Source organism: Zootoca vivipara, chromosome 5 (assembly GCF_965207765.1).
Source record: "Zootoca vivipara chromosome 5, rZooViv2.hap1.1, whole genome shotgun sequence".
Classification (NCBI taxonomy): Eukaryota; Metazoa; Chordata; class Lepidosauria; order Squamata; family Lacertidae; genus Zootoca; species Zootoca vivipara.
Window position 1 is genome coordinate 73,265,182 of NC_142588.1, and position 25,856 is coordinate 73,291,037.

Below are 25,856 nucleotides of genomic sequence, written 5' to 3' on the forward strand. Positions count from 1 at the left end.
TGATGCTAAACACGAGTGTTGTAAGTGAGCTAGGCATATACTATGTGGAGAAAGTTGGGCTAAATGCCAGTACATTCAAAGGATAGCTTTACTGTGAATATAATTCAGTTGTTTTTTTCCTCCTTATAATCACCTGTGTCAGATGGGGTGTCCAACAAACCAAACAGCTGAAAATCTCATGTGAATAATAATAACAACAACAACAACTAATTTTCTGCACGTAGCAGCAAGTTCTTGGATTTCCTTTTGGATCTGTAGTAGCCTATTTGTTCAAGCAGCTTTTGTAACAGGACTTTACTGAAATCACAGGCTGGGGCCGTTCTTATAAGCTGCTCCTATCACTGACTTTCTGCACAAACAATAACACGTGCTGTTTAATCTGCCTTCAGTTTCTCCCTGTTGTCTGTTTGCAACTATCTGGAAGTACCAAATAATAACTTAAGATTTCTACCGTAAGTGTCTAATGTAACTTTAATCACAGCTTTGAAAGCCTTATGTGGCTCAAGGAGGTGAAGGAGCATCTCCTCCTCCCTCTGACCACATTGCAGAGAGCAAGGGGGTTCAGTCCTGCTGGCTGCTGCTGCTGCTGCACCAGAGCATTCCCTGTATGGAAAAAGATGGCAAAGCAGAGCCTGCAGCCAGGTGGGCATCTCCTGTACGGTTACTGCTGCATGTGCCTGCTCATCTTCCCCTCTTCGCCCCCCGCCATACTATTTCCTCCCAATGTGTCTCATCTCAATGTGCTTCAGTGTCACCACCTTCCACTACATTATGGGAAGTGCGCACCACATCTGAAACTGATTCCTGCATCAACTGTTACCATCACCCTTGGGGCCATAACAAAAGATGAGACTGGCTCCCAGGGCTGTGCCAGCAAGGAGGCAGTAGCCAGTTGTTCTTTCCACCCAACCATTTCCAGCATTAGGTTTCCCCGTCTTGAGATCTCTGTGGTTTCGGCCACCCCCTTTTCTATCCTGCTGGGGTTTGCAGTCGGGTAACAGTGGTGAGTGAAGGGTTCAGTCCTCAGTTTGGATCAGGCATCCCCAAACTTCGGCCCTCAAGATGTTTTGGACTGCAATTCCCATCTTCCCCAACCCCTGGTCCTATTAGCTAGGGATCATGGGAATTGTAGGCCAAAACATCTGGAGGGCCGCAGTTTGGGGATGCGTGGTTTGGATCAAACAGCTCATGTTTGAATCAAAATCTACTCCTCATCCCCAAACTGGGTGACAGTATCTTCAGAAGTTTCGAAAACAGTGTAGTTTGGAACACTTTGGTCCGCCATCTTGATTCAAATCGGCATCCGGTTCCCAAACAAAAGATAAAAACTGGTTCCTGCATCTTTGGAATTGCCATGCCAAACTTGGCTGCAATCTCTCTCGTCGTGTCAGAAAGCAGACATTTAATGAACAAGTTTCCAAATATATATAATAGATATGCTCGAAGTGCCATGAACTTTCACATATGGTTTATTTTTACAGAGGGCAATGACAATAATTTCTTTAGTGGAACATCTCTGAAACGAGTAGTCCTTTTTGTTTGAAAGTTCTATTGTGTTCAGCAGGGATTTTAAAAAGCCACTTGGAAACTGATGTTGAACAGGCCATCGTGTCATTGAAGATCGGGGGGTTTTTTCCCCAAAAGGCTTTTCAGATATGAGAGAAATGTAGCTCATGGCACCACCTTCACTTGCCCTCTGTCAACCCTGTAAAATGATAAAAAGAATGTAAGAATAGCCCTGTTGGGTCAGGCTAATGGCCAACCTAGTCCAACATTGTGTTCTCACAGTGACCAATCAGATGCCTATGTAATACCTGTAAGCAGGATCCAGGCACAAGAGTCTCCCCTGCTATGGCTACCAGCAGCTGGTATTCAGAGACATTACTATCTCTGAGCATAAATTTAATGTGTTTGGATTGGATTGCTCAAGTGAAAAATTTAATAAAAATGATTTTTTTAAAAAAAAAATCCAAATGGGATTATGTATTCATGCTTGGTTTGAATAAATGCATATTTTAATATCTATTATAGAATTTTAAAAGTTGTTTATTGGCTCAGTATGATTTAAACATCTCTGAAGATACAACCAAATTTTGCATTATGGTTCTAGGGACAGGTTTTTTGCCTGTCTGGATACAATTGGATGCCATTTTTAATCAAGATGATGGACTGAACCTTTCAGAACAGTAATCTGCACTGATTTTTTTTTATTAGAGTTCCTGAGCAGTATCAAGTATGAGGCTGCTGGTGTCCCTTTCATGGTGCCATGATTAAAAAGGCCCTGCCCCCAGCCAGATGGGCCTCATTCAAATAATATATGGGCAGGGCTATATGGGAGAAAGCATTCCTTGAGAGATCCAGATCCCAACTTGTTTACGGCTTCAAGGCAAGAAAAGAAGCTTAAAGTTGACTCCGCAGCATATCGGCAGCCTGCACAGTTCTTTCATAGGTTCGTGGTAGTGAGACACTGCATTCGGCTGTAGTGGAACCATCCTTAAGGGCAGCCCCATGGAAAGCACATTGCAGTAGTCCAAGCCTGAGGTTACCAACACATGGGTTACTGTACCCATGCTATCCAATGTCCAGAAACAGCAGAAGCCAGTGCTGGCAAAGTATGTGTGAGACGGAAGCTCATGTGTGTCAAACTAATTGTGTCACCCTTAGCTGTGACAAATCTCGTAACTTTACCCACTGGGAAGGACAGGAATACAAATCCACAGGGCCGGTGTCCCTCAACTGCTGTAGAACAATCCCTGATAACTACATAATTCTTTCCAACTAACCCACTTTCTTCCTTTGATCTGCAGAACAGAAATGCTATAGGTGTGCAGAGAAAAAAAACCTATTTTCTCTCCCAGTCCCCTGCTTTCAGTATTCAACAGTCCTAGAAATGCACACTTCAAACCTAGTGCAAAACAGAGCTCCCCAAGATATTTAATGCCACCAGCAGTGTACTGCAAAAACTCTATAGCTCTGAAAAAGGGGGACACCGCTACCATTTTAGAAACCCCTGCAGGACACCTGCTTAAACACATTTGTTCTATACCAGGTATCCCCAAACTGCGGCCATCCAGATGTTTTGGCCTACAACTCCCATGATCCCTAGCTAACAGGACCAATGGTCGGGGAAGATGGGAATTGTAGTCCAAAACATCTGGAGGGCCGAAGTTTGGGGATGCCTGTTCTATACTGAGCTTTAGCTGGAGCTATAGAACCTAATACTGGTATATATTATGAAATTTGAAATATTTGAATATATTAGTTTTCCAAGTTTGCAACAAACATATCAGACGGTTGCACAAAGTACATGTTACAATGTGTTGGCATATGCTTGAGGACTTGCTGCTTTGTGGCCCGATTAGAGCTGCATAGGGAGGGAGCATGCATTGGGCAGCATGCGTTTATAAGCATAGTTAAGCCAATGGGTGTGCAGTGGTGCATTTAGGAATTTATTAACAGAGAACTGGCTCTATTGTAAGCATTTGGGAAAACAGGTGTGGTGTTGAATGTGTGTGTGCATCTATATACTGTGCTTTTACAATATTAAGGCATTTGCAAATCTCTCAAAAGGTGGGTGCTGTTAATGATGATGATGATGATGATGATAATAATTTTATTATTTATACCTCGCCCATCTGGTTGGGTTTCCCCAGCCACTTTGGGCGGCTTCCAGCTAAATATTAAAATGCAATAATTCATCAAATATTAAAAGCTTCCCTATTAAACTATTCTATACTTGCCTGGATGCAAGCTACTTTAAACCGGCAGCAATTATAGCTTCACTTTTCTTTTGGGGGGGGGGGAATGCATGCTGTCTAACAACAACTGGGTGAGTGAGATGTACACATCAACAGAAGTGAGATTCAAAATGACAAAGTGAATATGGCTTGGATTTTGTCCCACCCCCACCCTCCTAAGGCTGGCAACACACACTATTCATAGAAAGAAGAACTGAAACAGTCTTGAGTAGATTGGCTGTGTTTTATTTAGCGTGTGCAGTTGCTTAACTGTTGTTGCTGGCAGTTTCCCCCTACCACAGTTTTATATCTAGCCTCTATAAACGTAGCACAATGGAAGAGATTAGCAGGTGAATCCCTTCCTGGTGTGGAAATAAGCAATGGAAAAATAGGCTCAGGGGATGTTAAAAGTTCAGGGGTAGGAACTTGAGTGGCAGATGGAAGCAGCAGCATTTGGTGGAGTCATAGAAATGCTAGACAAAGCAACAGAATCATGGAGGTGAGGTAGAGGGTGGGATCCTTGCTGCTGGATTTATTTCTGAAAAGAGAGGAAGAATGCAACAGTTGGGTATATGTGATCACTGTTAATGGGGGGCGGGGAGCAGATCTTAAGCTTCTTCAGCTGTAGGTTGATATCATTAGTCTGTTGTTCTCCTTGTCTCCATCTATCATGATCTATCCTGCCTCACTTAGCCAATGGGCCCAGCTGCCACTGAGTCAGCCTCAATTGTGCAGCAGATAACATCAGTTAGCTCTTCTGATGTGGGGAGCAGCACAAGACTGCTGTAGCTCAGGGATGTGGAATCTTTCTAGGCTGACAGTTTCATTTCCCCACCCTTCACAGGCTACGTTTTACAATGATGTCAGGTGAACCTCTGTTTTGCCCTGAGGTCTTCAGAAGCCCCTTCCCAAATTCTATTTTGCACAGCTCGTTGAAACACCCTTCCAGCCTCCTTCCCGTTTCTTAAATCTCCCAACTTCGTGGCAGGCCTGGCAAGGGCAACCTATTTTCTCCAACACAATGGGTGACTGCTTACCTTTGTTCTGGGAGCACAGTGTAGGTGGTCTCCATGCCAGCATGGATGTGGTCGGTCACATGACAGTGCAATAACCAAGTCCCAGGATACTTGGGCAACATTTCAACAGTTTGAAAAGTCCCAGGAAACAGATCAAAGACATCGGCCCGGTAGGTTCTGGTGTTCTTTTAGGGCAACCACAAAAAAACCAACCACCTTACATCAGTAAACATTTTTGCAGTGTCTTTGAAGTAATTAATTGGAAGACATAAAACAAAATGTGCTAAGAATATTGTGGCAGAACTTTGAACGTCTTTGTACTGGAAACTTATAGAATTGGAACAAAGATGCAGGCAACTTCTATGCCTACTTCTCCTTTATTGCATGAGGGAGAAATTTGTTTCAGTTTATAACTCGTTGAAATTTGCACTTCTCTGAATTATGCAATGCAGTTCTTTACCCAAGTAATGTGTGCAAATATGTGCATACCGTATTAGGGTAAAGTGTGCATTAAAATGCATATATTGGTGGAAATAACAAGCAAAAATGCATTATATTATGGGGAATTGCTTTGTAAAATTGTATATATTGGGCAACATTGCATACAAAAAGGAGTAATTTACACTAAATGCAAATTGTCATGAGGACCTTAATTATTATTATAATTTTACTATTTATACCCCAACCATCTGACTGGGTTACCCAAGCCATTTCAACATATTGATGTCTAAGAAGAACTAAACTTAACAATGGAAACAGAGAGAAACAAAACACAACAGATTTGCCTGTCCCTCATTTTATGTATTAGAAATAACAACTTGGCCAAATCTGGTCCTGCTACTACCACCAGTTAAAACCAAAATCTGAAAAAACAGTGTGGGTTGTGGCATTGGGGTAGCTGTTAGGACACTGGGCAGTGGAGTTTGGGACTGTAGCTCTTTCTTATCATTCCTTTCTTTAAAAGTTGCTTTTCCGTTGAATTAGGATAGAAATTGCTGGTCTGTAATTCTTTCCAGACCTGCTAGCTTGGAGACAGATAGGATGTTAAAGTAACTTATTGTAATCACAAAGTGCACATTTAAAACTTCCCACACACAAAATTCTGAAAACTATAGTTTTCTCCTCGCAGAGCTTCACTTTCAAGCATTCTTAATGAAGTACAGTTTCCAGAATTCTTTGGGGGAAGTCATGTGCTTTAAACGCCTGCTGTGGATCTGTCCAAACCCACTCTTACCCTATTCCCAAACAAACCACCAATGCACCCTTGTTGTTTGCCACCAATCACATTACATCAGGTAGAAGATGGCAAGCAGTATTGTCAGCTGAGAGCTGTGCCGGTCAGCATAGAAAACACTGGGACAATTGAGCATAAAGCAGGTTTGTACTATATTCAGTTGACTAAGAGCATTCTCCAAAAAAACACATCATCTTTCCTCCAACACTAGGTTTTAAAATTAAAGGCAGGAACCAATCATCTTACCTTATAGTCGAAGCTGTGGCCGTGGAAATGTGCTGTGTGCATATCCACTTCGTTCCCCATCCCCATTAAGTACCAGCTGACTTTATCTCCAACGTGCATTGTAAGGCCATGCAAGTTTCCAAACAGCTTTCCATTAATGGCTAAGGAAAGAGAAGTTTATCATGAAGGCAAAAACTCTTCGATGGAACATGTGAATTTCAGTAGCCAATGGTAGGGTTCTGCCTACTGAATTACAGGAGGCCAACTGTGAAGGAAACACAGCAAGCAGGATGTCTGGAGCCCAGCTTCCAAAAGAGAAAAGGACCCAAGAGCTGCAATACAACCCAATGCCATAAAGTTTGGCATGTATGTGGCAAATGCAATGAACACAGAATCTCTGATTAATGACTGGCAATTGTGGGTGTTGGAAATGTGCCATCGCCTTAGAAACGTACCATGCATTTTATTGCTTTCAATAAACTCCTCATCTTCTTTGTTCACGCCTTCTGGGTTGACAGAGTAAGCGTTGATATTGTCATCCAAGTACCAAGACATGTTTTCATCAAACACCAAAAAAAGAACATTAAATCGCATAGGCTGTGCAGATGTGGAAAGTAAGGGTACATGCTCCCTGCGACAGACTAACAGTGTCCCGATTAATCCACTGTAGAGGTCCTGAAAGCAAAAAAAAAAAAGTATATAATTACCTATTGCCATTACTAAAATAATGGGGATGGGGAAATAGCATCTAGCAAAATATTGGCCCATATTAAGTGCTTCGGATAAGTCTAAGCTTCTGGAAGGTTGGCCGAAGGGCTGCTGGATCCTGCAGATATCCTTCACAGATGGAGACCTCTAGAAGTCTCCTTCTAGAGGCCTCCTACTTGCAGCAGTAGAAAGCCTTGCTGCCATCACTCCTTAGTCATTGGTGCTGCATTGGCAGTAAGACATGGGAAAATCAGGTGTGGCAGGGACAGATTGAGGGAGACCTTCGATCCAAAGCTGTCCCGTTTCCCAGATAAGGGCAAAAAAAAAAAATCCAGTCCTGGAGCTGCCATAGTTATTTCCCCTCCCGTTGAAACCAATGACAGAAAAAATAAAATTTGGAAACCAAGCACGTAAGAGGATGGGGGAATTTGCCCCACAACCTTCTAACTCTGGTTGGTGCGAACCTGGCGAGGCTTCGGAAATGGTAGCTCCACCACCATATTTTTCAGGCCTACCTATGTAGCTACATATTTAAAGGGTTAGATCCAGTTTTAAGTTAGTCACATTTAGGTCCCATTGAAATCAATGAGATTTAAACCATGACTAAATTTTCAGGTGGATTTAAATGGGACCAAAGTGTGACTAACCTAGTCTGGATCCAACCCCTTCTATACACATCCATTACAGATGAAAGTTGGCTTGCCACTTCCAAACAAAGTACTTTGAAAACGGATTCTACCTCTACATTTTCCTCCCCCCGCCCTTAAAAGCTCTGCTTCCAGAAACACCAGATTACATGAGGCCAATCCCATTGTCTCCATCAAGATTTCAACAAAGTCATTTGACTCGGCGTTTAGTAAGGAATGAAGCCAATGTAGGGGGGCTGGTGAAGAAGCGTTCTGTGCCCAGGAAAGGGAACGGATTTGGTAACAGCCATTAAAAACATACCTTAATTTTATCCACAGTTGAGTAATATGCCCAAGGGATACAGTCGGAATCCCCTTCCCCAGGACCAGATCTCTTTGGTATTTTCCATACATACTCTCTTACTGCACCTGCATGAAACAGGTATTTAAAATAGATAAAATCATGCATAGCATGGAGAAAGGGGATAGAGGAAACTTTTTTTCTCACTCTCTCAAAACACTAAAATTCATTGGCATCAAATGAAGCTGCCCCTCTGCCCACATTGGCAGGGAAGCCCTGACAGTGAGGAGCACCCCAATGCGCCCATCCAAATCGCAAGTGGGTGGAAGCTACTACTGATGACATCCCTACTGGCGGGTGAGGGGCAGAAAGCCCCGAAAAGCAGCATTTCATGGGCAGGACTGGATCCTGTGCTGACTCTGTAACCCACCATGTAACAAGAATGTTCCTTCTCTAGGCCTGTGTTCTGCAGTAGCCTGAAAACTGGTCTAGCACAGGGATATTTTTTTCCCTGCTCTCCACCTTCTGCCCCGGCTGTTGTGAGCAGTTGGGCTGTGGACACAGCACTCTCTGCACTGTTGGCCTAGGGTTAGGATTGTGTCCTATGATGAGACACAAGATAGGCATTCTTGTTGGTTGCATGCCCTTCCCCTTCAGATTCACCAACGCTAAATCATATCATCTTCCAAACATTTATGCAAAAAGTTGAACAGGAGGAATTAAGTCCATGTGAGTTTTCACCAGCGCCACATTTTCTGCTTCTTTTGTCCTATTGTTGTTATTATTATTATTCCTATTCTACAGACCTTGAAGCAAGGAAAACAAGATTTTAAAAAGTGAGAGAAATAACAAATGAGACTATTACCTGGACTGGTTTCACCTGGATCTGCAAAGTCAGTTTTCACTCCTTGTGCAATAATAGAATAAGGTCTGGAGGCCATGTTTTTAAAAATAATTGTGATTTTATCCCCAACATTTGCAACAAGTAGTGGACCTTGGAGAGATTAGAAACAAATATGTTCTCTAAGACACAGCATTGAAGGAAATTCCAAAGTGCTTTGGGAAACAAAACTGCAAAGACCGATCAGTGCAAAGGAAACCTACAGACGCTTAAGGCTCAAATTAAATTGCTAGGGCTCTTATAAGTGGGTTTAATTTTTTTCTGGATTAAATCCAGTGTTAAGTCTTAAACTTTATCTACAAGTCATTGATCTGGTTCAAGCATAATGGTAAACCACAGTTGAATGCAGTGAGGAAGAACCTGTGGCCCTGCAGATGCAGCACATCCCCAAAAAAGTGCTGATTGTGACGTACAGAAGCTGCTGCCTCCTTTCATCCTTACTTGAGACTCACACGGCAAAATTCAGTTCATGCCAATATAACGTTCAATAGCTGTTCTTGCAATTCAGTTCATTTTCTGTTAATTGGTTCTCATGGGAAACTTAGATTCTTGCTTCACACAATTAACTCAAGGCAGTGTCAATTTACTCTTGGCAGAAAGCCAAGGTCTGCCTGGCCTGGAAACTACTCTCTGATTGGTTAATGACCAGCACTGAACTCTGTTATCTAGGAATGCTAGCACAGTTGTTTCTTGTGGGTGTTAGGAGTGGGAGTGCTGCTTATGGTTGGAGAGAGAGGGGGGGATTTTTTTTCTTTGCTTTGTATGCAGAAACTCTGCTGGTTTTATTTTCTTTTAATAAATCCTGTAAATAGTTATTCTGCGTCTAGCTGACTAGTCATTTCCACCTCAACTAGCTTCTGCGCTGTGCAGGAAAACTCTGCTACGTTTGGGCTAAAGCCACTAGAGCTATGCCTGACACTTCAAAATTCTAAGACATCAAGCCAATACCTAGAATTCCCAGGTGCTCTTTTTCTTCCGTCCTTTCTTTGGCGGTGCTGAATGATTTGTCAGTATATTCTCGATAAACAACCTTCTTGTATTTCGACCCAATGAACTTATCATTTTTATTTAAGAATGGATTCCCTGGGCTGAAGGGGGGGAAAAAGTGAAGAATTCATTTGAATATAAGTACCAATAATGTTAAGAAGCACCGGTCAAAAGCTCCAGGTATCATTTAATTGCAAATGTGAAATTGTGTTTTACACAAACACATAAACCACTCTCCATCCTCCAACCAGGTAGGCAAAAGGCATTATCAGAGTTCAAGGACGAATTTCAGTCAGGCAAAAACACTAAAGGAGAGTGCAAATTCCTGAGGACTAGATAGGCTTCGAGAGGCACCTTTGGTCCCTGGGCCTAAGATTCCCCACCCTTGAGTTAAAGGAAGGAACTAATGAGACGCCATTCTGCTTCTGGCTGGTTGACATCTCCATGTTATGGTTAGGAAAGGGGGGCAAAGTGTGACTGTGTGTGAGGTGTCTTGCCCCATCTACTTTGGGGGCTGGCCCCATCCACTGCTGGAAAGTGGGCCGGGACAACTTTCCACTATGCCTGCAAACAAGACTGAAGCTCAGGAGGGAGCAAACACAGGGAAGAGGTGTTCCACGTCTGACTTTCCAAAGGACCTGTCTACCTGAGAGGTCCCGATCTTGGCCTCCAGCAGGCCTACCTGACCTGTTAAATTGCAGCCACACTATCTCAGTAAATCATGTCGGAAAAGTCCATAGCTATTCTGGAGCCATAATCCACCTGCCTGTGATGAGAGTTTAACCAGAGACTGGTAGAGATAAGTGCCTGCAGCCCTGTGCTTAAAAGCAAGGGTTGCGTTGCATGAGTCATTGCCTGCCTTGCCATATTTAGCAGATCTTTCAACTCCAACCATTTCTGACCACTGGTCATGTATCTGAGTTGTATCCAAGTGGAGAAGGCTGCTTTACAGAATGGCAGACCTTATCAGCAAAACAGTGGGTGGAAACTTAAATAGAGGAATAAAAGTAAACTTAAAATCCTGTTGCATCTTAAGTGCTTTGGTATTGTAAGACCCTAGGTCTTGAGTCAACAGTGCCCATTACTATACTCTGCGAATGTGGCTTTGCGTTAATCAAAGGGTTTGTCTGTCCTCAGAGATGATATAGAGATGCGTTGTGCCAGTCCTAAATATTTTTTGCATTCTACATCAAAAAGAAACTCATCCCTTGTGCATTCATGAAATAATCCCACACAGGGAACCTGGAAGCAGGGGAAAAAATGCTCCCTATGAAATCTGCTGCAAGAAATGCGTATTTCATGGTAGCATCACCAATGCGAGTAGATAAATAGGTACCGCTGTGGCGGGAAGGTAAACAGCATTTCCTAATTATTGTTTGCCATGCATTCATTACATTTTACATTTAAATATCGGAGAGAAGTGTTGTTTTTATTTTACCCACCATTCCTCCAAAGAGCTTAAGGATAGCTATGTGGTCCCCCGCCTCATCCTTGCACCTTTACTTCTCACAACAACTGGGGACTTCTGTTTCAGTGTATCTGAAGAAGTGTGCATGCACATGAAAGCTCATACCAATGACAAACTTAGTTGGTCTCTAAGGTGCTGCTGGAAGGAATTTTTTTATTTTGTTTCTCACAACAAATTTGTGAGGTAGGTTAGGCTAACAGCTGGTGACTAGGCTGGTGAGGATTTCGACTTGGGTCTCACCAGGCCTAGTCCAAACACTTGGGATCCATGTCTGCCACAAAAGGATGGAAAGGAAAAGTGAGCGATCTCAGATATGCTTTTCTAAGAATTCATTGTTTGCTCTGGCCTTACCTTTCATTATGGAAGTGATTCCTCTCCTGCTCCCAGGTCCTGTTGGGGGAATAGTCCCATTCTATTTCTACTGCTGCAATGTAATAGGTCTTTTCATGGGTATATACCTCATTATCCTCTGGTGACGAAGCACACTTCCTCACTTCGTAGTTTTGTCTCATACCCCCTGTGTAATGATCTGTAGTCATGCAGGCCACTTCAAATACCCCTGGAGAAACAAAGAGAGGAAGCAAACAAATGAAACCAAACCAAACCAAACACTCCTAGGAAATGTGGTGGCCTGGCCTGCGTTACAGGAACTAAAATAATAGAGGAGCCTCGTTGGGCTATGAACGCATCAAGCATTTGAAAAAGCGAAGGATCCTGGAAACCCTTCAGAGCTACAGTCCCTAACACCCTTAGCAAACTATAGCCTCTTGCAGCAAAAATAACAAAGTGCATTGTGGAGTGTTAAAGACTAAAACACTTATTATGGTATCAGCTTTGTGTAATATATAAGTTGATCAAGATGAAGAAGCAGGTCAAGTGGAATATTTTTCACTGTAACACGTTGAGGATTCAGAGACAAGTATAATTTTTTAAATAAATAAACCAGCTATCTTTTTGACCCAAGCAAAGGGTCACACCAGGGGTCAGCAAACTTTTCCAGCAGGGGGCCAGTCCACTGTCCCTCAGACCTTGTGGGGGGGCTGGACTATATTTTGAATTTTTTTTTAAAAAAATGAACGAATTCCTATGCCCCACAAATAACCCAGAGATGCATTTTAAATAAAAGGACACATTCCACTCATGTAAAAACACGCCGATTCCCAGACCGTCTGCGGGACAGATTGAGAAGGCGATTGGGCTGGATCTGGCCCCCGGGCCTTAGTTTGCCTACTCACACTCAACAGAAAAGAGAAGGACCAGAATACTATTTACTCATTACACAATTGAAGGTTCTCAAGAGAAGGATACAAGAGAGAAAAACCAACTCCAAACATGCTCCACTAATTCTTAGCATTTCCAACAGGAGTGCAACACTAGACCACTTCCTAGACTTGAGCTAGAAAAGGGTTTTCCAAGCTTTTTACAAATGCGGCCCACTTGAGAAAGCTGAAAATTACCAAGGCCCACCAGTCACAAAATGGTGGTGCCAGGGGCAGAGCCAACCACAAAACCGGGTCGGATGGAGGCAGAGTTTTGCATAATCAGCTACCGGTAGCAGTTACTGGTATAATTTTCCATTGATTATCTAACCCCGCTTTGGAAATTGCTCAACTCTGCCACAGAACTTTCCTTGGGATAAGAGTTCCATAATTCAGTTTTCTTCAAACTAAGTACAGGACTAAGGAGAGATTGTGACTCGGTTTCCCCCTTTTAGAAATAATTTGCTGGGCCAGAGACTGCAAACTGAGAAGTTTATATAACCAAATGTATGGCTGGGATGTCTAGGCAAGCATTTAAAATTAGTAAGAACAATTGTCGTCATTCACCTTCTGAGTCAAGCTTCATAAGAGTTGTGAGAGAGCTGTGTGGAAAGAGATTAGCCGTGCCCTTTCTTGTGCCTTTAGTCAAAAAGGTATTTCCTGAAAAATGTATTCCATGAATGTCAACCTCTGAACCCAAGCCAATCAAATGCCACGAAACGGTGTCTCCACTACACATCTCAAGGCCTTTCTGGCTTCCATACATGTATCCATTTAAGGCTGCAAAATAAGAGTGCAAATTGATGCTTAAACACATTCCACGTCAAAATCCCACAACTAACACAATATAGTTCAATATCAATTGGGAAAGATGCATATTATGTGCTTACAGTTTTTGCAAATTAGACAATCCAACCAACCAAACAAACAAGCCACCATCTTCCATCTATTTGAAATACGGTATCTGATAATGTAGTCCAATCCTATGTACCTTTATTCAGACTTAAATCTCACTCTGCTGATAGGGCTTACATCTAACTAAACATGCATCTATGCACATATTTGCTGTCTTATCTGGATTCTGCTCCAACGTAAGTCAGACAGGAGTGAATCGTAGAATCTTGGGGTTGTATTCAGCTAAGTCCTACTCAGACTCACTGAAATTAATGAATCGAACAACATAAGAAAAGCCAGTTGGATCAGGTCAATTGCCCATCTGGTTCAGCATCATGTTCCACAGTGGCCACAGGAAACCCATAAGCAGGATCCGACCACAATAGCATTCTTCCTTCCTGCAGTTTCCAACAACTAGTATTCAGAAACGTTGCTTCCTCTGACTGCAGCCATCATGGTTAGTAGCCACCGATAGCTCTCTCCTCTGTGAATTTGCCTAATCCTCTGTTAAAGCCATCCAAGTTGGTGACCATCACTGCTTCCTATGGAAGTGAGTGCCATAGTTTATGCGCTGCATGAATAATTATTTCATGGAACAGTGGCTTCTTGATTGAAAGCACCCAAGTCTCTGAAACTGTTTCTCCTATTGCCCAAGGAATGAGAGAATGTTAGACTGCAATCCCATTCCCCATTACTTGCTGAGAAATACAGAGCAATTCTGACTACAGAAATTCTAACTAAACTCCTTTCAGGAGGTTCTAGTTACAGGTCTGACGTAGTCGAAACAAAATAAAAAAAATTCCTTCCAGCAGCACCTTAGAGACCAACTAAGTTTGTCATAGGTATGAACTTTTGTGTGCATGCACACTTCTTCAGATACACTGAAGCAGAAGTCCCCACAGACGCTTATATATAGTCAGATGGTGGGGGGGGGGAGGTATTACTCAGAAGGGTGAAAAGAATTTCAGAAATAGACTGGAAAGAGAAGTTGCTGAACTGCAACTTATTACCAAGCTTAAACCATGGAGAGACCTGGATTGAATAAAGACACTGGATACTTATCTCATTATACATGATAAAGCTGGAAGGAATTCTCACCCCTTGCTTTTTCCTGTAGACCATTTGCAGTTGTTAACGGTCATCAACAGCTATCAGTCTGTCAATCACCCACTCACTCCACCCTTCTGAGTAATACCTCCCCCCCACACCATCTGACTATATATAAGCGTCTGTGCAGACTTCTGCTTCAGTGTATCTGAAGAAGTGTGCATGCACACGAAAGCTCATACCTATGACAAACTTAGTTGGTCTCTAAGGTGCTGCTGGAAGGAATTTTTTTATTTTGTTCCTTTCAGGAGGAATTTGACTAACACCACACTTTTTGCTGGCTAAGTTCCCGGTGGCTGGCTCATGTGGCTGAGCGCAAGGAGGTTTGGAATAGGTGTAGGTCTCTCCTTGTTCTACCTCTGCCATGCTCCCAAAGTGCCCAATTTGGGGACTCGCACCTATGTAAGTTCCAATGGCTTACGTTCCACGGGGTGATCTCCAGATGAAGGGCTGGTCCGCCCATGAAGCAGACAAAAGCAGCTGCCTTGGGTGGCAGAACCTCAGTGGGGAACAGCCACATCCACCACTGCTGGAGAAGCAAGGAGAAGAGGCTGCAGCATTGGTTTCTGGGTTCTGGTGGAATCTTGCCAGAACCTAGAAGCCATCACCACATCTCATGGAGGGAAGGGGGAACCTGCCAGAACCTGGAAGCTGTACAACCCCAGTTAGTGAGGTGGGCAGTGGCAGCAGCTGGGGAAGGCGGCACTTTACCATTCTGCCTCAGGCGGCAAAATGGGACAGGCCGCCCCTGCCCATCTGTGCCAGGGTGAGAGACCTTCCCCAGAGACCTTCTCCGAGTGAGTGTTTGTTTAGGGAGGTGATTGGGTGGGGCGATGGGGTAAAGAATTTGCCTTAATCATTTCAATAAACAAAACAAAATGGTAAACTTACAATGCATCTTGTTGGATTCCTGGAAATCTTCATCCTCCTTATTAATCTGTGTAAGATTTCCTACAGATAGCGCAATATTGTCATCCAGATACCAGCTCAGATTCTCATCGAATACTGTGGCGAGGAGGAAAAACTCCTTGTCTACATTTTTCTGTGGAAAAGAGCAAGTGTAAAAGTGGGGGTGGGTGGGGGGAACACATGTGGGAAAACGCTGTTAAACTGGCTGGGGCTGGCTATTTGTAAAACAACATCCAACTCCTTTTCCAAGTAATGAAACAAACGCTTTTCATGTTCTGGGGTGCTCTTTTTCAAATCACCCAGAAAATAATAAATAAATAAATAAATAAATAAATAAATAATAATAATAATAATAATAATTTATTATTTATACCCCGCCCATCTGGCTGGGTTTCCCCAGGCACTGTGGGCGGCTTCCAACAGAAAAATAAAATAAAATAATCGATTAAACATTAAAAGCATCCCTAAACAGGGCTGCCTTCAGATGGCTTCTAAAAATCTGGTAGCTGTTTTTCTCTTTGACATCTGATGGGAGGGCGTTCCACAGGGCGGGCGCCACTACCGAGAAGGCCCTCTGCCTGGTTCCCTGCAACTTGGCTTCTCGCAACAAGGGAACCACCAGAAGGCCCTCGGTGCTGGACCTCAGTGTCCAGGCAGAACGATGGGGGTGGAGATGCTCCTTCAGGTATACTGGACCGAGGCCATTTAGGGCTTTAAAGGTCAGCACCAACACTTTGAATTGTGCTCGGAAACGTACTGACTTCCTATGCTGCTGGAGATTAGAAAGTCAGGGCTCACCCAGACTTCTGCTTGCCGCTTTCCCAGAGGAAAACTCACTGTTTACTGCTGAACTGGAGCAAACATCAATCGAGTCTTCTATGTAAAGGAGCCAACTCCTAGGGGCTGAGGTCCCTTTGCCCCCCCCCAATAAAATATTTGAGGAGGCTGACCCCCCCTAAGTTGATGGGCATTGTCATTCAAATAGTGTGCATGTGTCACATCTTGTGATCTATTGGGGAGGGGGCTTATCTGGGAGCCTCCAATGTTTTATTTAAGTTGGCACCCCTGATATTTGCTACAACTTAGCACTAAAAAAAGGTTTTCTGGAGGATAGCAGTGGGGCAAAGGCAATGAGTCAATGTGGTGCCCACAGGCACCAGTGTGCCCCCAGTATGGCACCCAATAAAAGTCTCAGTAAGTACCTTCTCAAAAATAAATAAATCCCTGCTCACCTCCTTTTTTCAGTGACTCAGTCTCTACTACATTGAACGCATCCCCTTAAAAATGACCACACCTCATTTGATGCCAGGATTTGACGCCTACCCTCTCTTCTGCTCCTCTGTTCAGAACAGAAGCACTTCTATCTGTGAGGGTGGATGGCATAGCTGTCAAGTTTTCCCTTTTTTTCGCGAGGAAGCCTATTCAGCATAAGGGAATTTCCCTTAAAAAAGGGAGAACTTGACAGCTATGCAGTGGGTGGTGGTGGCTGATATAGGTGTCTTTCTCCCATTGGTGGAGGGCCTGTTTGGGTGGGGAGAGGTACGCCCACACCATTTTGTCTTTAAGATGTGGCAGCCATTATGCTATGCCTCCGAAGCAGCCATTTTGTGACCAACACCCACCATAGTTTCTCAAAATCCCAATTGTGCGGCTGGCGCCAAAAAGGTTGGCGAATGGTGATGCAAAGAGGAGGATTTCAATTCTTCCTGCATTACCTGTTTCCCTGAAGGAAGCAGCGATCCTTTCCTGCACACCAGGAATGGGCCCACTAGGCCAGAGCTGGTGTCCTTGATTGAGTCTGATGCTGAATAATAAATCCAAGAAAGGCAATCTGGGTCTTCCAGAGTAGGACCCACGGTTTCAGGAACCTCCCACTCATACGTGAATTTCTCTCCAGGATTCACATGCGAGGATGGGCTTGCAGGTCCTACATTAAGTTCATAATCAAGAAAGAAATGCCCCTAAGTGGTTGTCTCATGGGAAGCATGGGAAGAAAGTTGGTTTACCTCCTCCAATGGATGCAACGCAAGATTTACATCATTCTCTTAACATAAATATTCACCTCCAGAGATGGTGTTGTAGAAGGCACCCTCATTGTCCTTGTTGTAGCTCAGCCCATGCGTCTGAATGCTGAAAGGGTGCGTTGCCCTGTTTAGAAACGTCACCTGGATGGTCTCACCAACTTCTGCCCTCATGACAGGTCCTAGTTAAAAATCACACAAACCCAACAACACAAATTAAAACTATTATACCTTAATCATGGTTGCAGTCCAAGCCCGCTTGCCTCCTCAGCAAAAGCACTTGAATAAGGTGTGGTACAAAGCTTGTACAGTGGTACCTCGGGTTACAGACGCTTCAGGTTACAGACCCCGCTAACCCAGAAATAGTACCTCGGGTTAAGAACTTTGCTTCAGGATGAGAACAAAAATCATGTGGCGGCAGCACAGCAGCAGCGGGAGGCCCCATTAGCTAAAGTGGTGCCTCAGATTAAGAACAGTTTTAGGTTAAGAACAGACCTCCGGAATGAACTAAGTTCTTAACCCGAGGTACCACTGTATGGAGATGTGGCTTAGGAGGGGTCCCAAGTGTTAGCTGGCAAGCTACTGTCATGACCCCCATGGAAACATCTTGGTGGGAGTGGTCAGACGGGAAGGAAGAGGTCAAGGAACTGCAGATATCTGACCCATGGGAGGAGCTGGTGATCAACAGGACCTGATGGAGGACTCTGGCTCCAGGGAGAGGTCCAATAGTTCGGGAGGTGGTGACCTAGACCAAATGGGTTGTCAGGAGAATGGCCTGCCTCAACGTCATTGGATGGGGTATCCCAGCCAGTCAATGTGGTTCCCCTGGCAGCACCCTCTGAGAACATAGATCTACTGTCCTCAGGGGAGGCACAGAGGGATAAACCTGACCATGAGGCAGCCCCATCATCTCTACCTCTATCACCAAAAATGCAGAAATGACTGCACTGGTGCGAACAGACTTCACATGCTCAGCCTACTTGCTTTCCCAAAGTGGAAAAATGTAATAGATAAGACAGAACTTAGATCATTTTTTAAAAGGAAAAAAAATCCTATGGGAAATGTCATTTTAAACAATTCCTGCTCTCTGGCACCATCTGGTGTTACATGTTTAAAATGCATTCAATTTGTTGTTTCTTTACCAATGTAGCTGAGTCCCCAGTTTTGAGTCTTCAGACGTCAACCACATGAATGAAGGTGCCCACCCTGCTCTTTGAAAGGGATGCTCAGAGAGTGTGTCAAAGGTTGTGTCACTGTCTTTTTCTACCTATCTGCCGTGCTTCCTGACTTTGTAACCAGTAACCCCACTTACGTTTGAGTGCTGTAGTGAATTTTGGAATAAAACATTTAATGCTAACAACTGAATCAAGAGCCCGAGCACAGGGTCCTCGAATGGGAGCCACGACAGTAGCATTTTGACTCTGGGCATGATATTCCCCACTCTTGCATTTCGGTTTCTTTAGTGTCAAGTTTCAGGCTCCCATCCACAGTCACTTTGGGTAAAACCACAGTGCCAGACCTCTTTGCAGTAATCAGACAGCAAACTAGTGACATCATTACTTTGACCTCTCCAAAGGTGTGCTGTCTTCAGCCTTGAAAGACTCAGCCTAGGAAACGGAAAATCCCCTCTGCTTTTGATTGCCAGAGGCTAAAAACGGTCTTACCTAATAGCCCAAGATGTTCTTCACTAGGGAGCCTCTTCCGGCGCTGTGAAAAGTCACTGCTGGTATACTCAAAGAAAAGAGCTTTTTTGTAAGATCCACCAATCCTTTGTTCGCTTTTTTCAAAAAATGTCTTGGACTCCCTGTGCAGCAACACAAATTATTTTCAAGAGCTGCATTCAGATAACGGCAAAGAGAAAGACATTCTGCATCATACTAAAATTGTTCGCTTTTCATCTCATCCTAATTTCTTCTGTTGTTTGGCTTTGAATGGCATAACTTGGAATCAAAGTGATTTGGATGGTAGGACTCCACCTGGAGGCCCAAATGGTCAGCCTTACTGGTGGCATGGAAAGGAGCAAAAGGTAACAACAACATTTGCTTCCACGCAGGGAATTTGCTATGGACTAGCCACACTTCCATTCACTGACTCTTTACATGACATTCTGAACAACATTTTTTTAAAAAATCAATGGAATAACTGCACAATTTCCCCAAGTGTAGATGTCCTCTGCTGTTCTGGCTAGTCATGACCTGTATCGATTGCTCTATTTCAGGCATCCCCAAACTGTGGCCCTCCAGATGTTTTGGCCTACAACTCCCATGATCCCTAGCTAACAGGTCCAGTTGTTGGGGAAGATGGGAATTGTAGTCCAAAACATATGGAGGGACGAAGTTTGGGGGTGCCTGCTCTATTTCCTATATTGCTGGTGACATTCCCTTCCCTGTCTCTCCTCTCTAGGAATCAGTTCTATCACGTTAACCTTCCTCTTTCCAAATCGCATCACCTTTGCAGTCAATGGCCTCAAGTGTGGCAGCAAAGAAGGAGAAGATCCTACCAGGCTCTCACATTCCACACCCTCCAACAAGTCCAGGCCTAAAGCAGGATGTCACGTGACCCGCAAGCAAGCATAGAGCTCAAAAACCGGAGTGTCCCAATTTAATGGGCAAGCTCAAGAGGCTCAGTGGTTTAGACCATAGAACCACCAGTGTCCCAGAGGCAACTGATATGCACAAGGCAAAGGGAAGGGCCAGGGCAGGGACCCCTCTTACATGAATGGGCCTCCCCATAGCTGCAGCAATGGGAACTCAAGAATGGCTGGGAGCTGCCATTTTAATTTCCCACAATACCACAGAGTGCCCAATATAGTGTCAAGCCTTGTAGGTGATTGAAGCTCACAAGCCTAACTGCACAATGTTGAGAACTCAGGGTAAGTAGAAGCCCTGTTGGGCCCTTTGAGGGCACTGGATGCCCAGCAGCTGCCCTAGGATGCCAGGGGCTGGTACCAGACCTGGGCCAGATCTTCTTGTGCAGACTTGGCTCTATCCTTCCCTCCCTGCTATAAAATTTCTGAACATACGAACAAAGGAAAGGCGCTGCTGGATTGGACTTCTCCACACACCCCTCCTAGACAGCTCTGGAACAGCTCTGCTGGTGAGTGCATTGGAAGCACACATTTCTTTTTCATGCAATCATCTGGCTGCTGTTTGCTTGATAGCTTAAAAGGCAATACTTACTCATCCAGAATTAATGGTTTCCCTGTGAAGTTATTTATTCCAGATGGGCCATAGTTCCACACATGTTCCTCTGCTGCAATGTAATAGTGCCTTGCTATGGTGCTCTTCTTGGGAGAGGAGATATGGCTGTTACAGTTTTTCACCTCAAAAATGGCCTGCATGCCGCCTGAAGAGAAGAAAGACAAAAGACATGGAGTTAGGATACTTCAAATTCTGGGAATATCTGCAAACAGATCAAAGACTCTTTAAAGATAAAGGTTTCTTCAATGAGCCCAGATCCATATCTGCTCATGAAGAATCATCTTAACATGAAGTACTGCAAAAGCTATGAGCATTCACTTGCTTGTGTTGATCAGCAAGAATCTGCGGCATCATTCTACAACCTGGTGGTCTCCAGATTTTTTTGACTACAAGTCCCAACATCCCTGGGAAGCGGCTTAGACTGATGGGAGACGTAATCAAAAACATCTGGGAGCCACAGGATACTAGAAGGCTGTATTTCATGTTTTATCAGAACCTTCTAATTTTATTCAGTATATCTGAGCAGCTCAGCTAAGCAAATTTGGTAGAGAGATTGAAATGAATTGCTCCCTAGTTTTCCCTGTTCCATTCCTCCTGAAAGCGATGAAATGTCATCAAGGGCCCATCACTCTCAAGGGGATTTCCTATACATATTGGATTCAAAGCATGCAGCGGCAAAGAGCCCCATTTGTGGAGCTTCACCTGCCAGCTGTTCCAGGCTCTGGGCAGCTGTATAGCCTGTTTCCCCCCCCCCCAAGAGGTTTAAAAGCCAGAAACACCTTTTACAGGAACAGAGGCAGCAACCTTGTAAAGGATTCTGCAGGGCTGTGGATTCTGTAGACCCATGATCCAACCCAGATCTGATTAATTGCAATTTGAGTTTGGTGGATTCCTTCCCGGTCCCCAACCACACCCACTGCTGGCATGTGGGGCCCAGTGGGTTGGCCAAAGGTGAAGCTGGCCCTTTGGACAAAAAAAGGGAGCCACCCCAGATTTACAGGCATGGGAAAATTTTGGGCTTCCAGATGTTGCTGAACTACAATGCATGGCTAATGCCCAGGGATAATGGGAGCCTGTAGTTCAGCAACATTTGGAAGTTCCAAAGGTTCTCCAACCCTGATCTAAAGTCTCTGTCCTTTTGCCTGTCTCAATCTTATTACTTTCTTAAGGAGTGAACCCAATGCTGTGAACTGTAGGCTTCAAGAGAACACACCTTTCGGAACCTTGAAAATATTTATGATTCTTTGGTATGCAAAAAGAAAACCAGAGAGAGCGCCCTTGGTTTACCTTCTATGTGATCATTGACTTGACAACTAAGCAGCCACTGCCCATCGTTCTTCGGCACCATGAGAGCATCCACGAAGGTAGCTGGGAAGAGGCTAATCGTGTCAATTCGATGGTTCCTTTCTGTCAAGACTTGCCCATGGAAATAGGCTGAATGGATATCGGCTTCATTACCCATTCCAAAAAGATACCACTTCACTTTTTCTTCCGCACACATTGTGACATTGGGAAGATACCCATACATATATCCATTGATTGCTTAAAAAGAAAAAGTTAAAAGATTATTTCAAACTACCATGGTGCACCCCCCAAAACAGAGTACATTCAAATGAATATGTTACCGGTAGCAATATCTGTTTATGGATTGCAGCAGCACATATTGAATTGAACCAGCAAAAGTTAATAAACCAAATGCCTTTTTAAAAAGCCAGGTCTTCAATAACTGCCTGAAGAAGCATTGCGATGGGGACCTCACTTAGCAAGGCCCTAACCCTGGTTGACACCATCCTCACCTCCTGAGACTGATGGTTTTGGAACAAATAGAAAAAGGCCATTCCAAAAGTATCCAGGTCTCAAACCATTCATGGCTTTAAAGGTTAATACCAGCATCTTGGATTGAGCCCCCCAAAAACCCTATCGCCATCAATCATGATGAGGTGGAATCAGCAAAACTCTACCTCTGGAACAGGCTTTCTTTTTGCAGAACCCACTTTAGATCTAGAACACGGATGTCATAGATTTTACTTAATTGATTATTATACTTAATATCTTGACCCCACGCATGACATCAGAAGTTAGTGTTGTTGCACACCTGCCAATAGCTCAGAGATTTATAAGGGCCCATCATCAATCTGTCCTTGCTGGACTGGGTCTGTTAGTGGAAACTTGCAAGAGATCCACTGAATTTTGATGCCCACTCTATATCTTGTACTTGTTTTTAGAATCTTCAAAGTGACTAACCTGGGGCATTTAAGCAGTCTGCCATTCAGCTACTGATCAGCTACTTAGTTTCTAAACAGGTGCCATATTTTTTTTTAAAAAAACACACCGTACAGTCTAGAGTAACGAATACACCATATATTGTGTGGAGCAATATAAAAACGACTCACTATGGCAGAAGCATCTATGTTCAGGGAGAGTATATCTCTTGATTGCCTGCTGCTGCGGATAACTTTCAATATCTTGCCTAAGTTGTGAATATCTATGGAACTTACATGTAATGTTATGTGTACACATACATGTTGCAAAGAAGGTTCTTAAAAGGTTGAAACAATTTGTTCTGAAAGGTAATCTTACAGTGCATTTTATTGCTCTCTTGGAAGTCTTCATCATTCTTGTCAACTTTGTCAGGTTCAGAGCAGTATTTCTTGATATTCTCATTTAAGTACCAGCTGAAGTTTTCGTCCATCACAGCAAACATCAGGACGAATTCTCGGTCGACATCCTTATCTTTTCCACCCTGCAGTGTACCTAAGGAAAACAAAGGACACATTTTGCACATTTCCCTGCTGAAATTCTTGTCTCCCAGCTATTTGTTACCAGAAAAATGCCCACCAGTGGTGTATGATGGGGAGGTCAACCCATTTTCTGCTATGGTGTCTGAAAATGCAGCTCTTTTGTTTTCCTCCATGTGCATGAATAGTAGGCATTCACTCAGGTGGGAAAATGCCAAGAGGGACATTTGGGGTTATTCATTTGAAATATTTTATAGCAAACCCTTCAATGTGAATTAAAAATGTTCAGGGCAGCTAAAACAAAACAAAAAACACAACCATGTTAAAGATCATGGCTAAAACAGCAACACACCTTAAATGGATCACCAACATCAAACAAATCTAAAATCACAAAACTAGAACTTGAGACCATCAAATGAACCAGAATGGTGGTGGGACTATAATGGGGCTTTTCTGATCAAATACAGTGGTACCTCTACTTACAAATAACTCTACTTACAAATTTTTCTACTTACAAATGGAGCTCCGTCTGCCATCTTGGATGCGGTTTAGATAGGATTTTTTCTACTTACGAATTTTTAGATAGGGTTGCTTCGACTTACGAATTTTTTCTCCCAATGCATTCCTATGGGATTTGACTTACAATTTTTTTCGACTTACAAATGTGTGTTTGGAACGCATTAAATTCGTAAGTAGAGGTACCACTGTAAGGCTCTTTTCCAGTTGTTGGATGTGATGTTGCTGTTGAAAAGGAATTTCCACCAGTGGCCACCTACTCTCTATAATTAAAGGTCTCCAAAGACAATCTCAACATTTGGGCAAGTTCATGTGGGAGTGATGATCCTTTAGATTCCCAGATCCTAAGCTGTATAGGTCTTGAAAGGATTAAACCAAAACCTTTGAACTGTGATCAGAAACAGACCAGCAGACAGTACAGAGCAGACCAGCAGCCAGCAGTTTAAGAACAGGTGGGATGTGTTTTAGGGTTGGATTTTTTGAAGAGAAAAAAAGGAGGACGCTATGACGAACATTCAAAGCAAATAAATGCAACGTGTCCCAAATTTTATTGCTGAAAAAGAGGACACATGGCAACCCTAGCTGGTCAACTATCTAGGAGTGGTGGTGGTGGTGGTGGTGGTGGTGTTTTTACCAATTAAAGTTTCCAAATAGTTCAAATAGTCTCTAAAAAGGCAATCCCTTATGCAGTGCACAGCAGTAGGGTAATCTGGAGGTTTCTACAGTATGAATAACAGTGGTCAGACTATTGCTATCCAGGACAGTTATATTGGGTACAACAGCTAATGAAATGTTAGATACCACAGACAAACACACAGAACAGATATGGAGGAACTATCAGAGAATGGAAGATGACAAACACACATACACACAGCAATTGTGAGAAAGAGGCTTGTGTAAGATGTTTGTGTGTTTGAAGAACCATAAGAAGCAGCAGTTTGGGGACAGAGAGAAAGAGAGGCAGGAAGAAACAGAGTTGGTTGATGGCTATAGAAACACCAGAGGATGCAGTGTGACTCTGTCTGCAGATCTGATGTGAAGCAGTGGGTTCCGCTAGAAACACACATCCTGTTTGCTTCCGCCTACTCTCTGCTTGTATATTCATAAATAATGTCATGACCTTCCAGTGCTCTCTCCTTCAAAGGAAACCAAAACCTGTGTTGTATTTGCTCCTTGAAACTACTCACCTTTCAGATAAATGAGGAGTACATGTGACTCACACAATAAACTTCAGATAAATTCTCAGCAACACAACTCATGAACTGCAAACAGATTAAAATTCTCTGTCTCTCGTTTCTTGAGATAAATAAATAGGGAAACAGCACTCGGTCGTTTTCCATATTTCCCTTACCTTTCTTGCAAATGAGCAGAGGTCCAACAAGCCCAGAAGCAACATCCTTTGGGGCATCTATATGTGAGTGATAAATTCTGGTCACACAGTTATTATCACCTGCTGCTGGACCATGATCTTCAGTGACCTCCCATCTATACACATACTGCTCTCCTGGTTGCACAGCATCGTCTTTCTTTTGCAAACCCGAGGTGTTGTCAGGATAAAATGCACCTAGGAAATGCAACAAATAGTGAAATACTTGCATTTTGACGTGCTTTCGAACTGCTAGATTGGCAGGAGCTGGGACCAAGCAACGGGAGCTCACCCCATCACAGGGATTCGAACCGCCGACCTTCTGATCAGCAAGCCCTAGGCTCAGTGGTTTAACCCACAGCGCCACCTGGAGCCCCAAGATGGAATGTATTTTTAAAAAATGTTTTTGTTTTCTTGTTTATTTAGAAAATTCAATAAAATCATTTGGGGGAAAAATAAATAAATATAAAAACTGTGTGAATTGAAAATATAAATTGAATTACACAGCCAGTTGGCTACCCTGACTGTAATTCAGGGTGTCCCTCACAGCACTGGGTGGGCGTCTACAGCCATAATGATGCAATTCTGTTGCAAAACAGGAAAGGTATGGAATCACTTGGTATTCCTGGAGACAGTTGAAAAA

The 25,856-nt window shown here is 43.4% G+C and overlaps 1 protein-coding gene across 2 annotated transcripts in view; it reads right to left on the reverse strand.

Annotated features, from left to right (window-relative positions):
* Positions 1–1,453: 1,453 nt before the first annotated feature.
* CP (ceruloplasmin) overlaps positions 1,454–25,856 on the reverse strand; it is a 28,961-nt gene continuing 4,558 nt past the window's right edge. The window contains exons 3-19 of one of the 2 annotated variants that reach the window (XM_035132842.3): positions 25,199–25,411; positions 23,174–23,347; positions 21,881–22,135; positions 20,573–20,738; positions 19,058–19,197; positions 17,435–17,575; positions 17,088–17,299; positions 15,355–15,505; positions 13,030–13,242; positions 11,555–11,762; positions 9,697–9,836; positions 8,713–8,841; positions 7,869–7,975; positions 6,668–6,887; positions 6,234–6,373; positions 4,775–4,938; positions 1,454–1,705 (exon numbers count right to left, since the gene is read on the reverse strand). In XM_035132842.3, the coding sequence (XP_034988733.3) occupies positions 1,672–1,705; positions 4,775–4,938; positions 6,234–6,373; positions 6,668–6,887; positions 7,869–7,975; positions 8,713–8,841; positions 9,697–9,836; positions 11,555–11,762; positions 13,030–13,242; positions 15,355–15,505; positions 17,088–17,299; positions 17,435–17,575; positions 19,058–19,197; positions 20,573–20,738; positions 21,881–22,135; positions 23,174–23,347; positions 25,199–25,411 (2,807 nt within the window). In that variant the 3' untranslated portion in view covers positions 1,454–1,671. Of the gene's footprint in view, positions 1,706–3,962; positions 4,276–4,774; positions 4,939–6,233; positions 6,374–6,667; positions 6,888–7,868; positions 7,976–8,712; positions 8,842–9,696; positions 9,837–11,554; positions 11,763–13,029; positions 13,243–15,354; positions 15,506–17,087; positions 17,300–17,434; positions 17,576–19,057; positions 19,198–20,572; positions 20,739–21,880; positions 22,136–23,173; positions 23,348–25,198; positions 25,412–25,856 lie in introns of those variants that run through there. The other variant, XM_035132841.3, reaches the window with a different exon arrangement.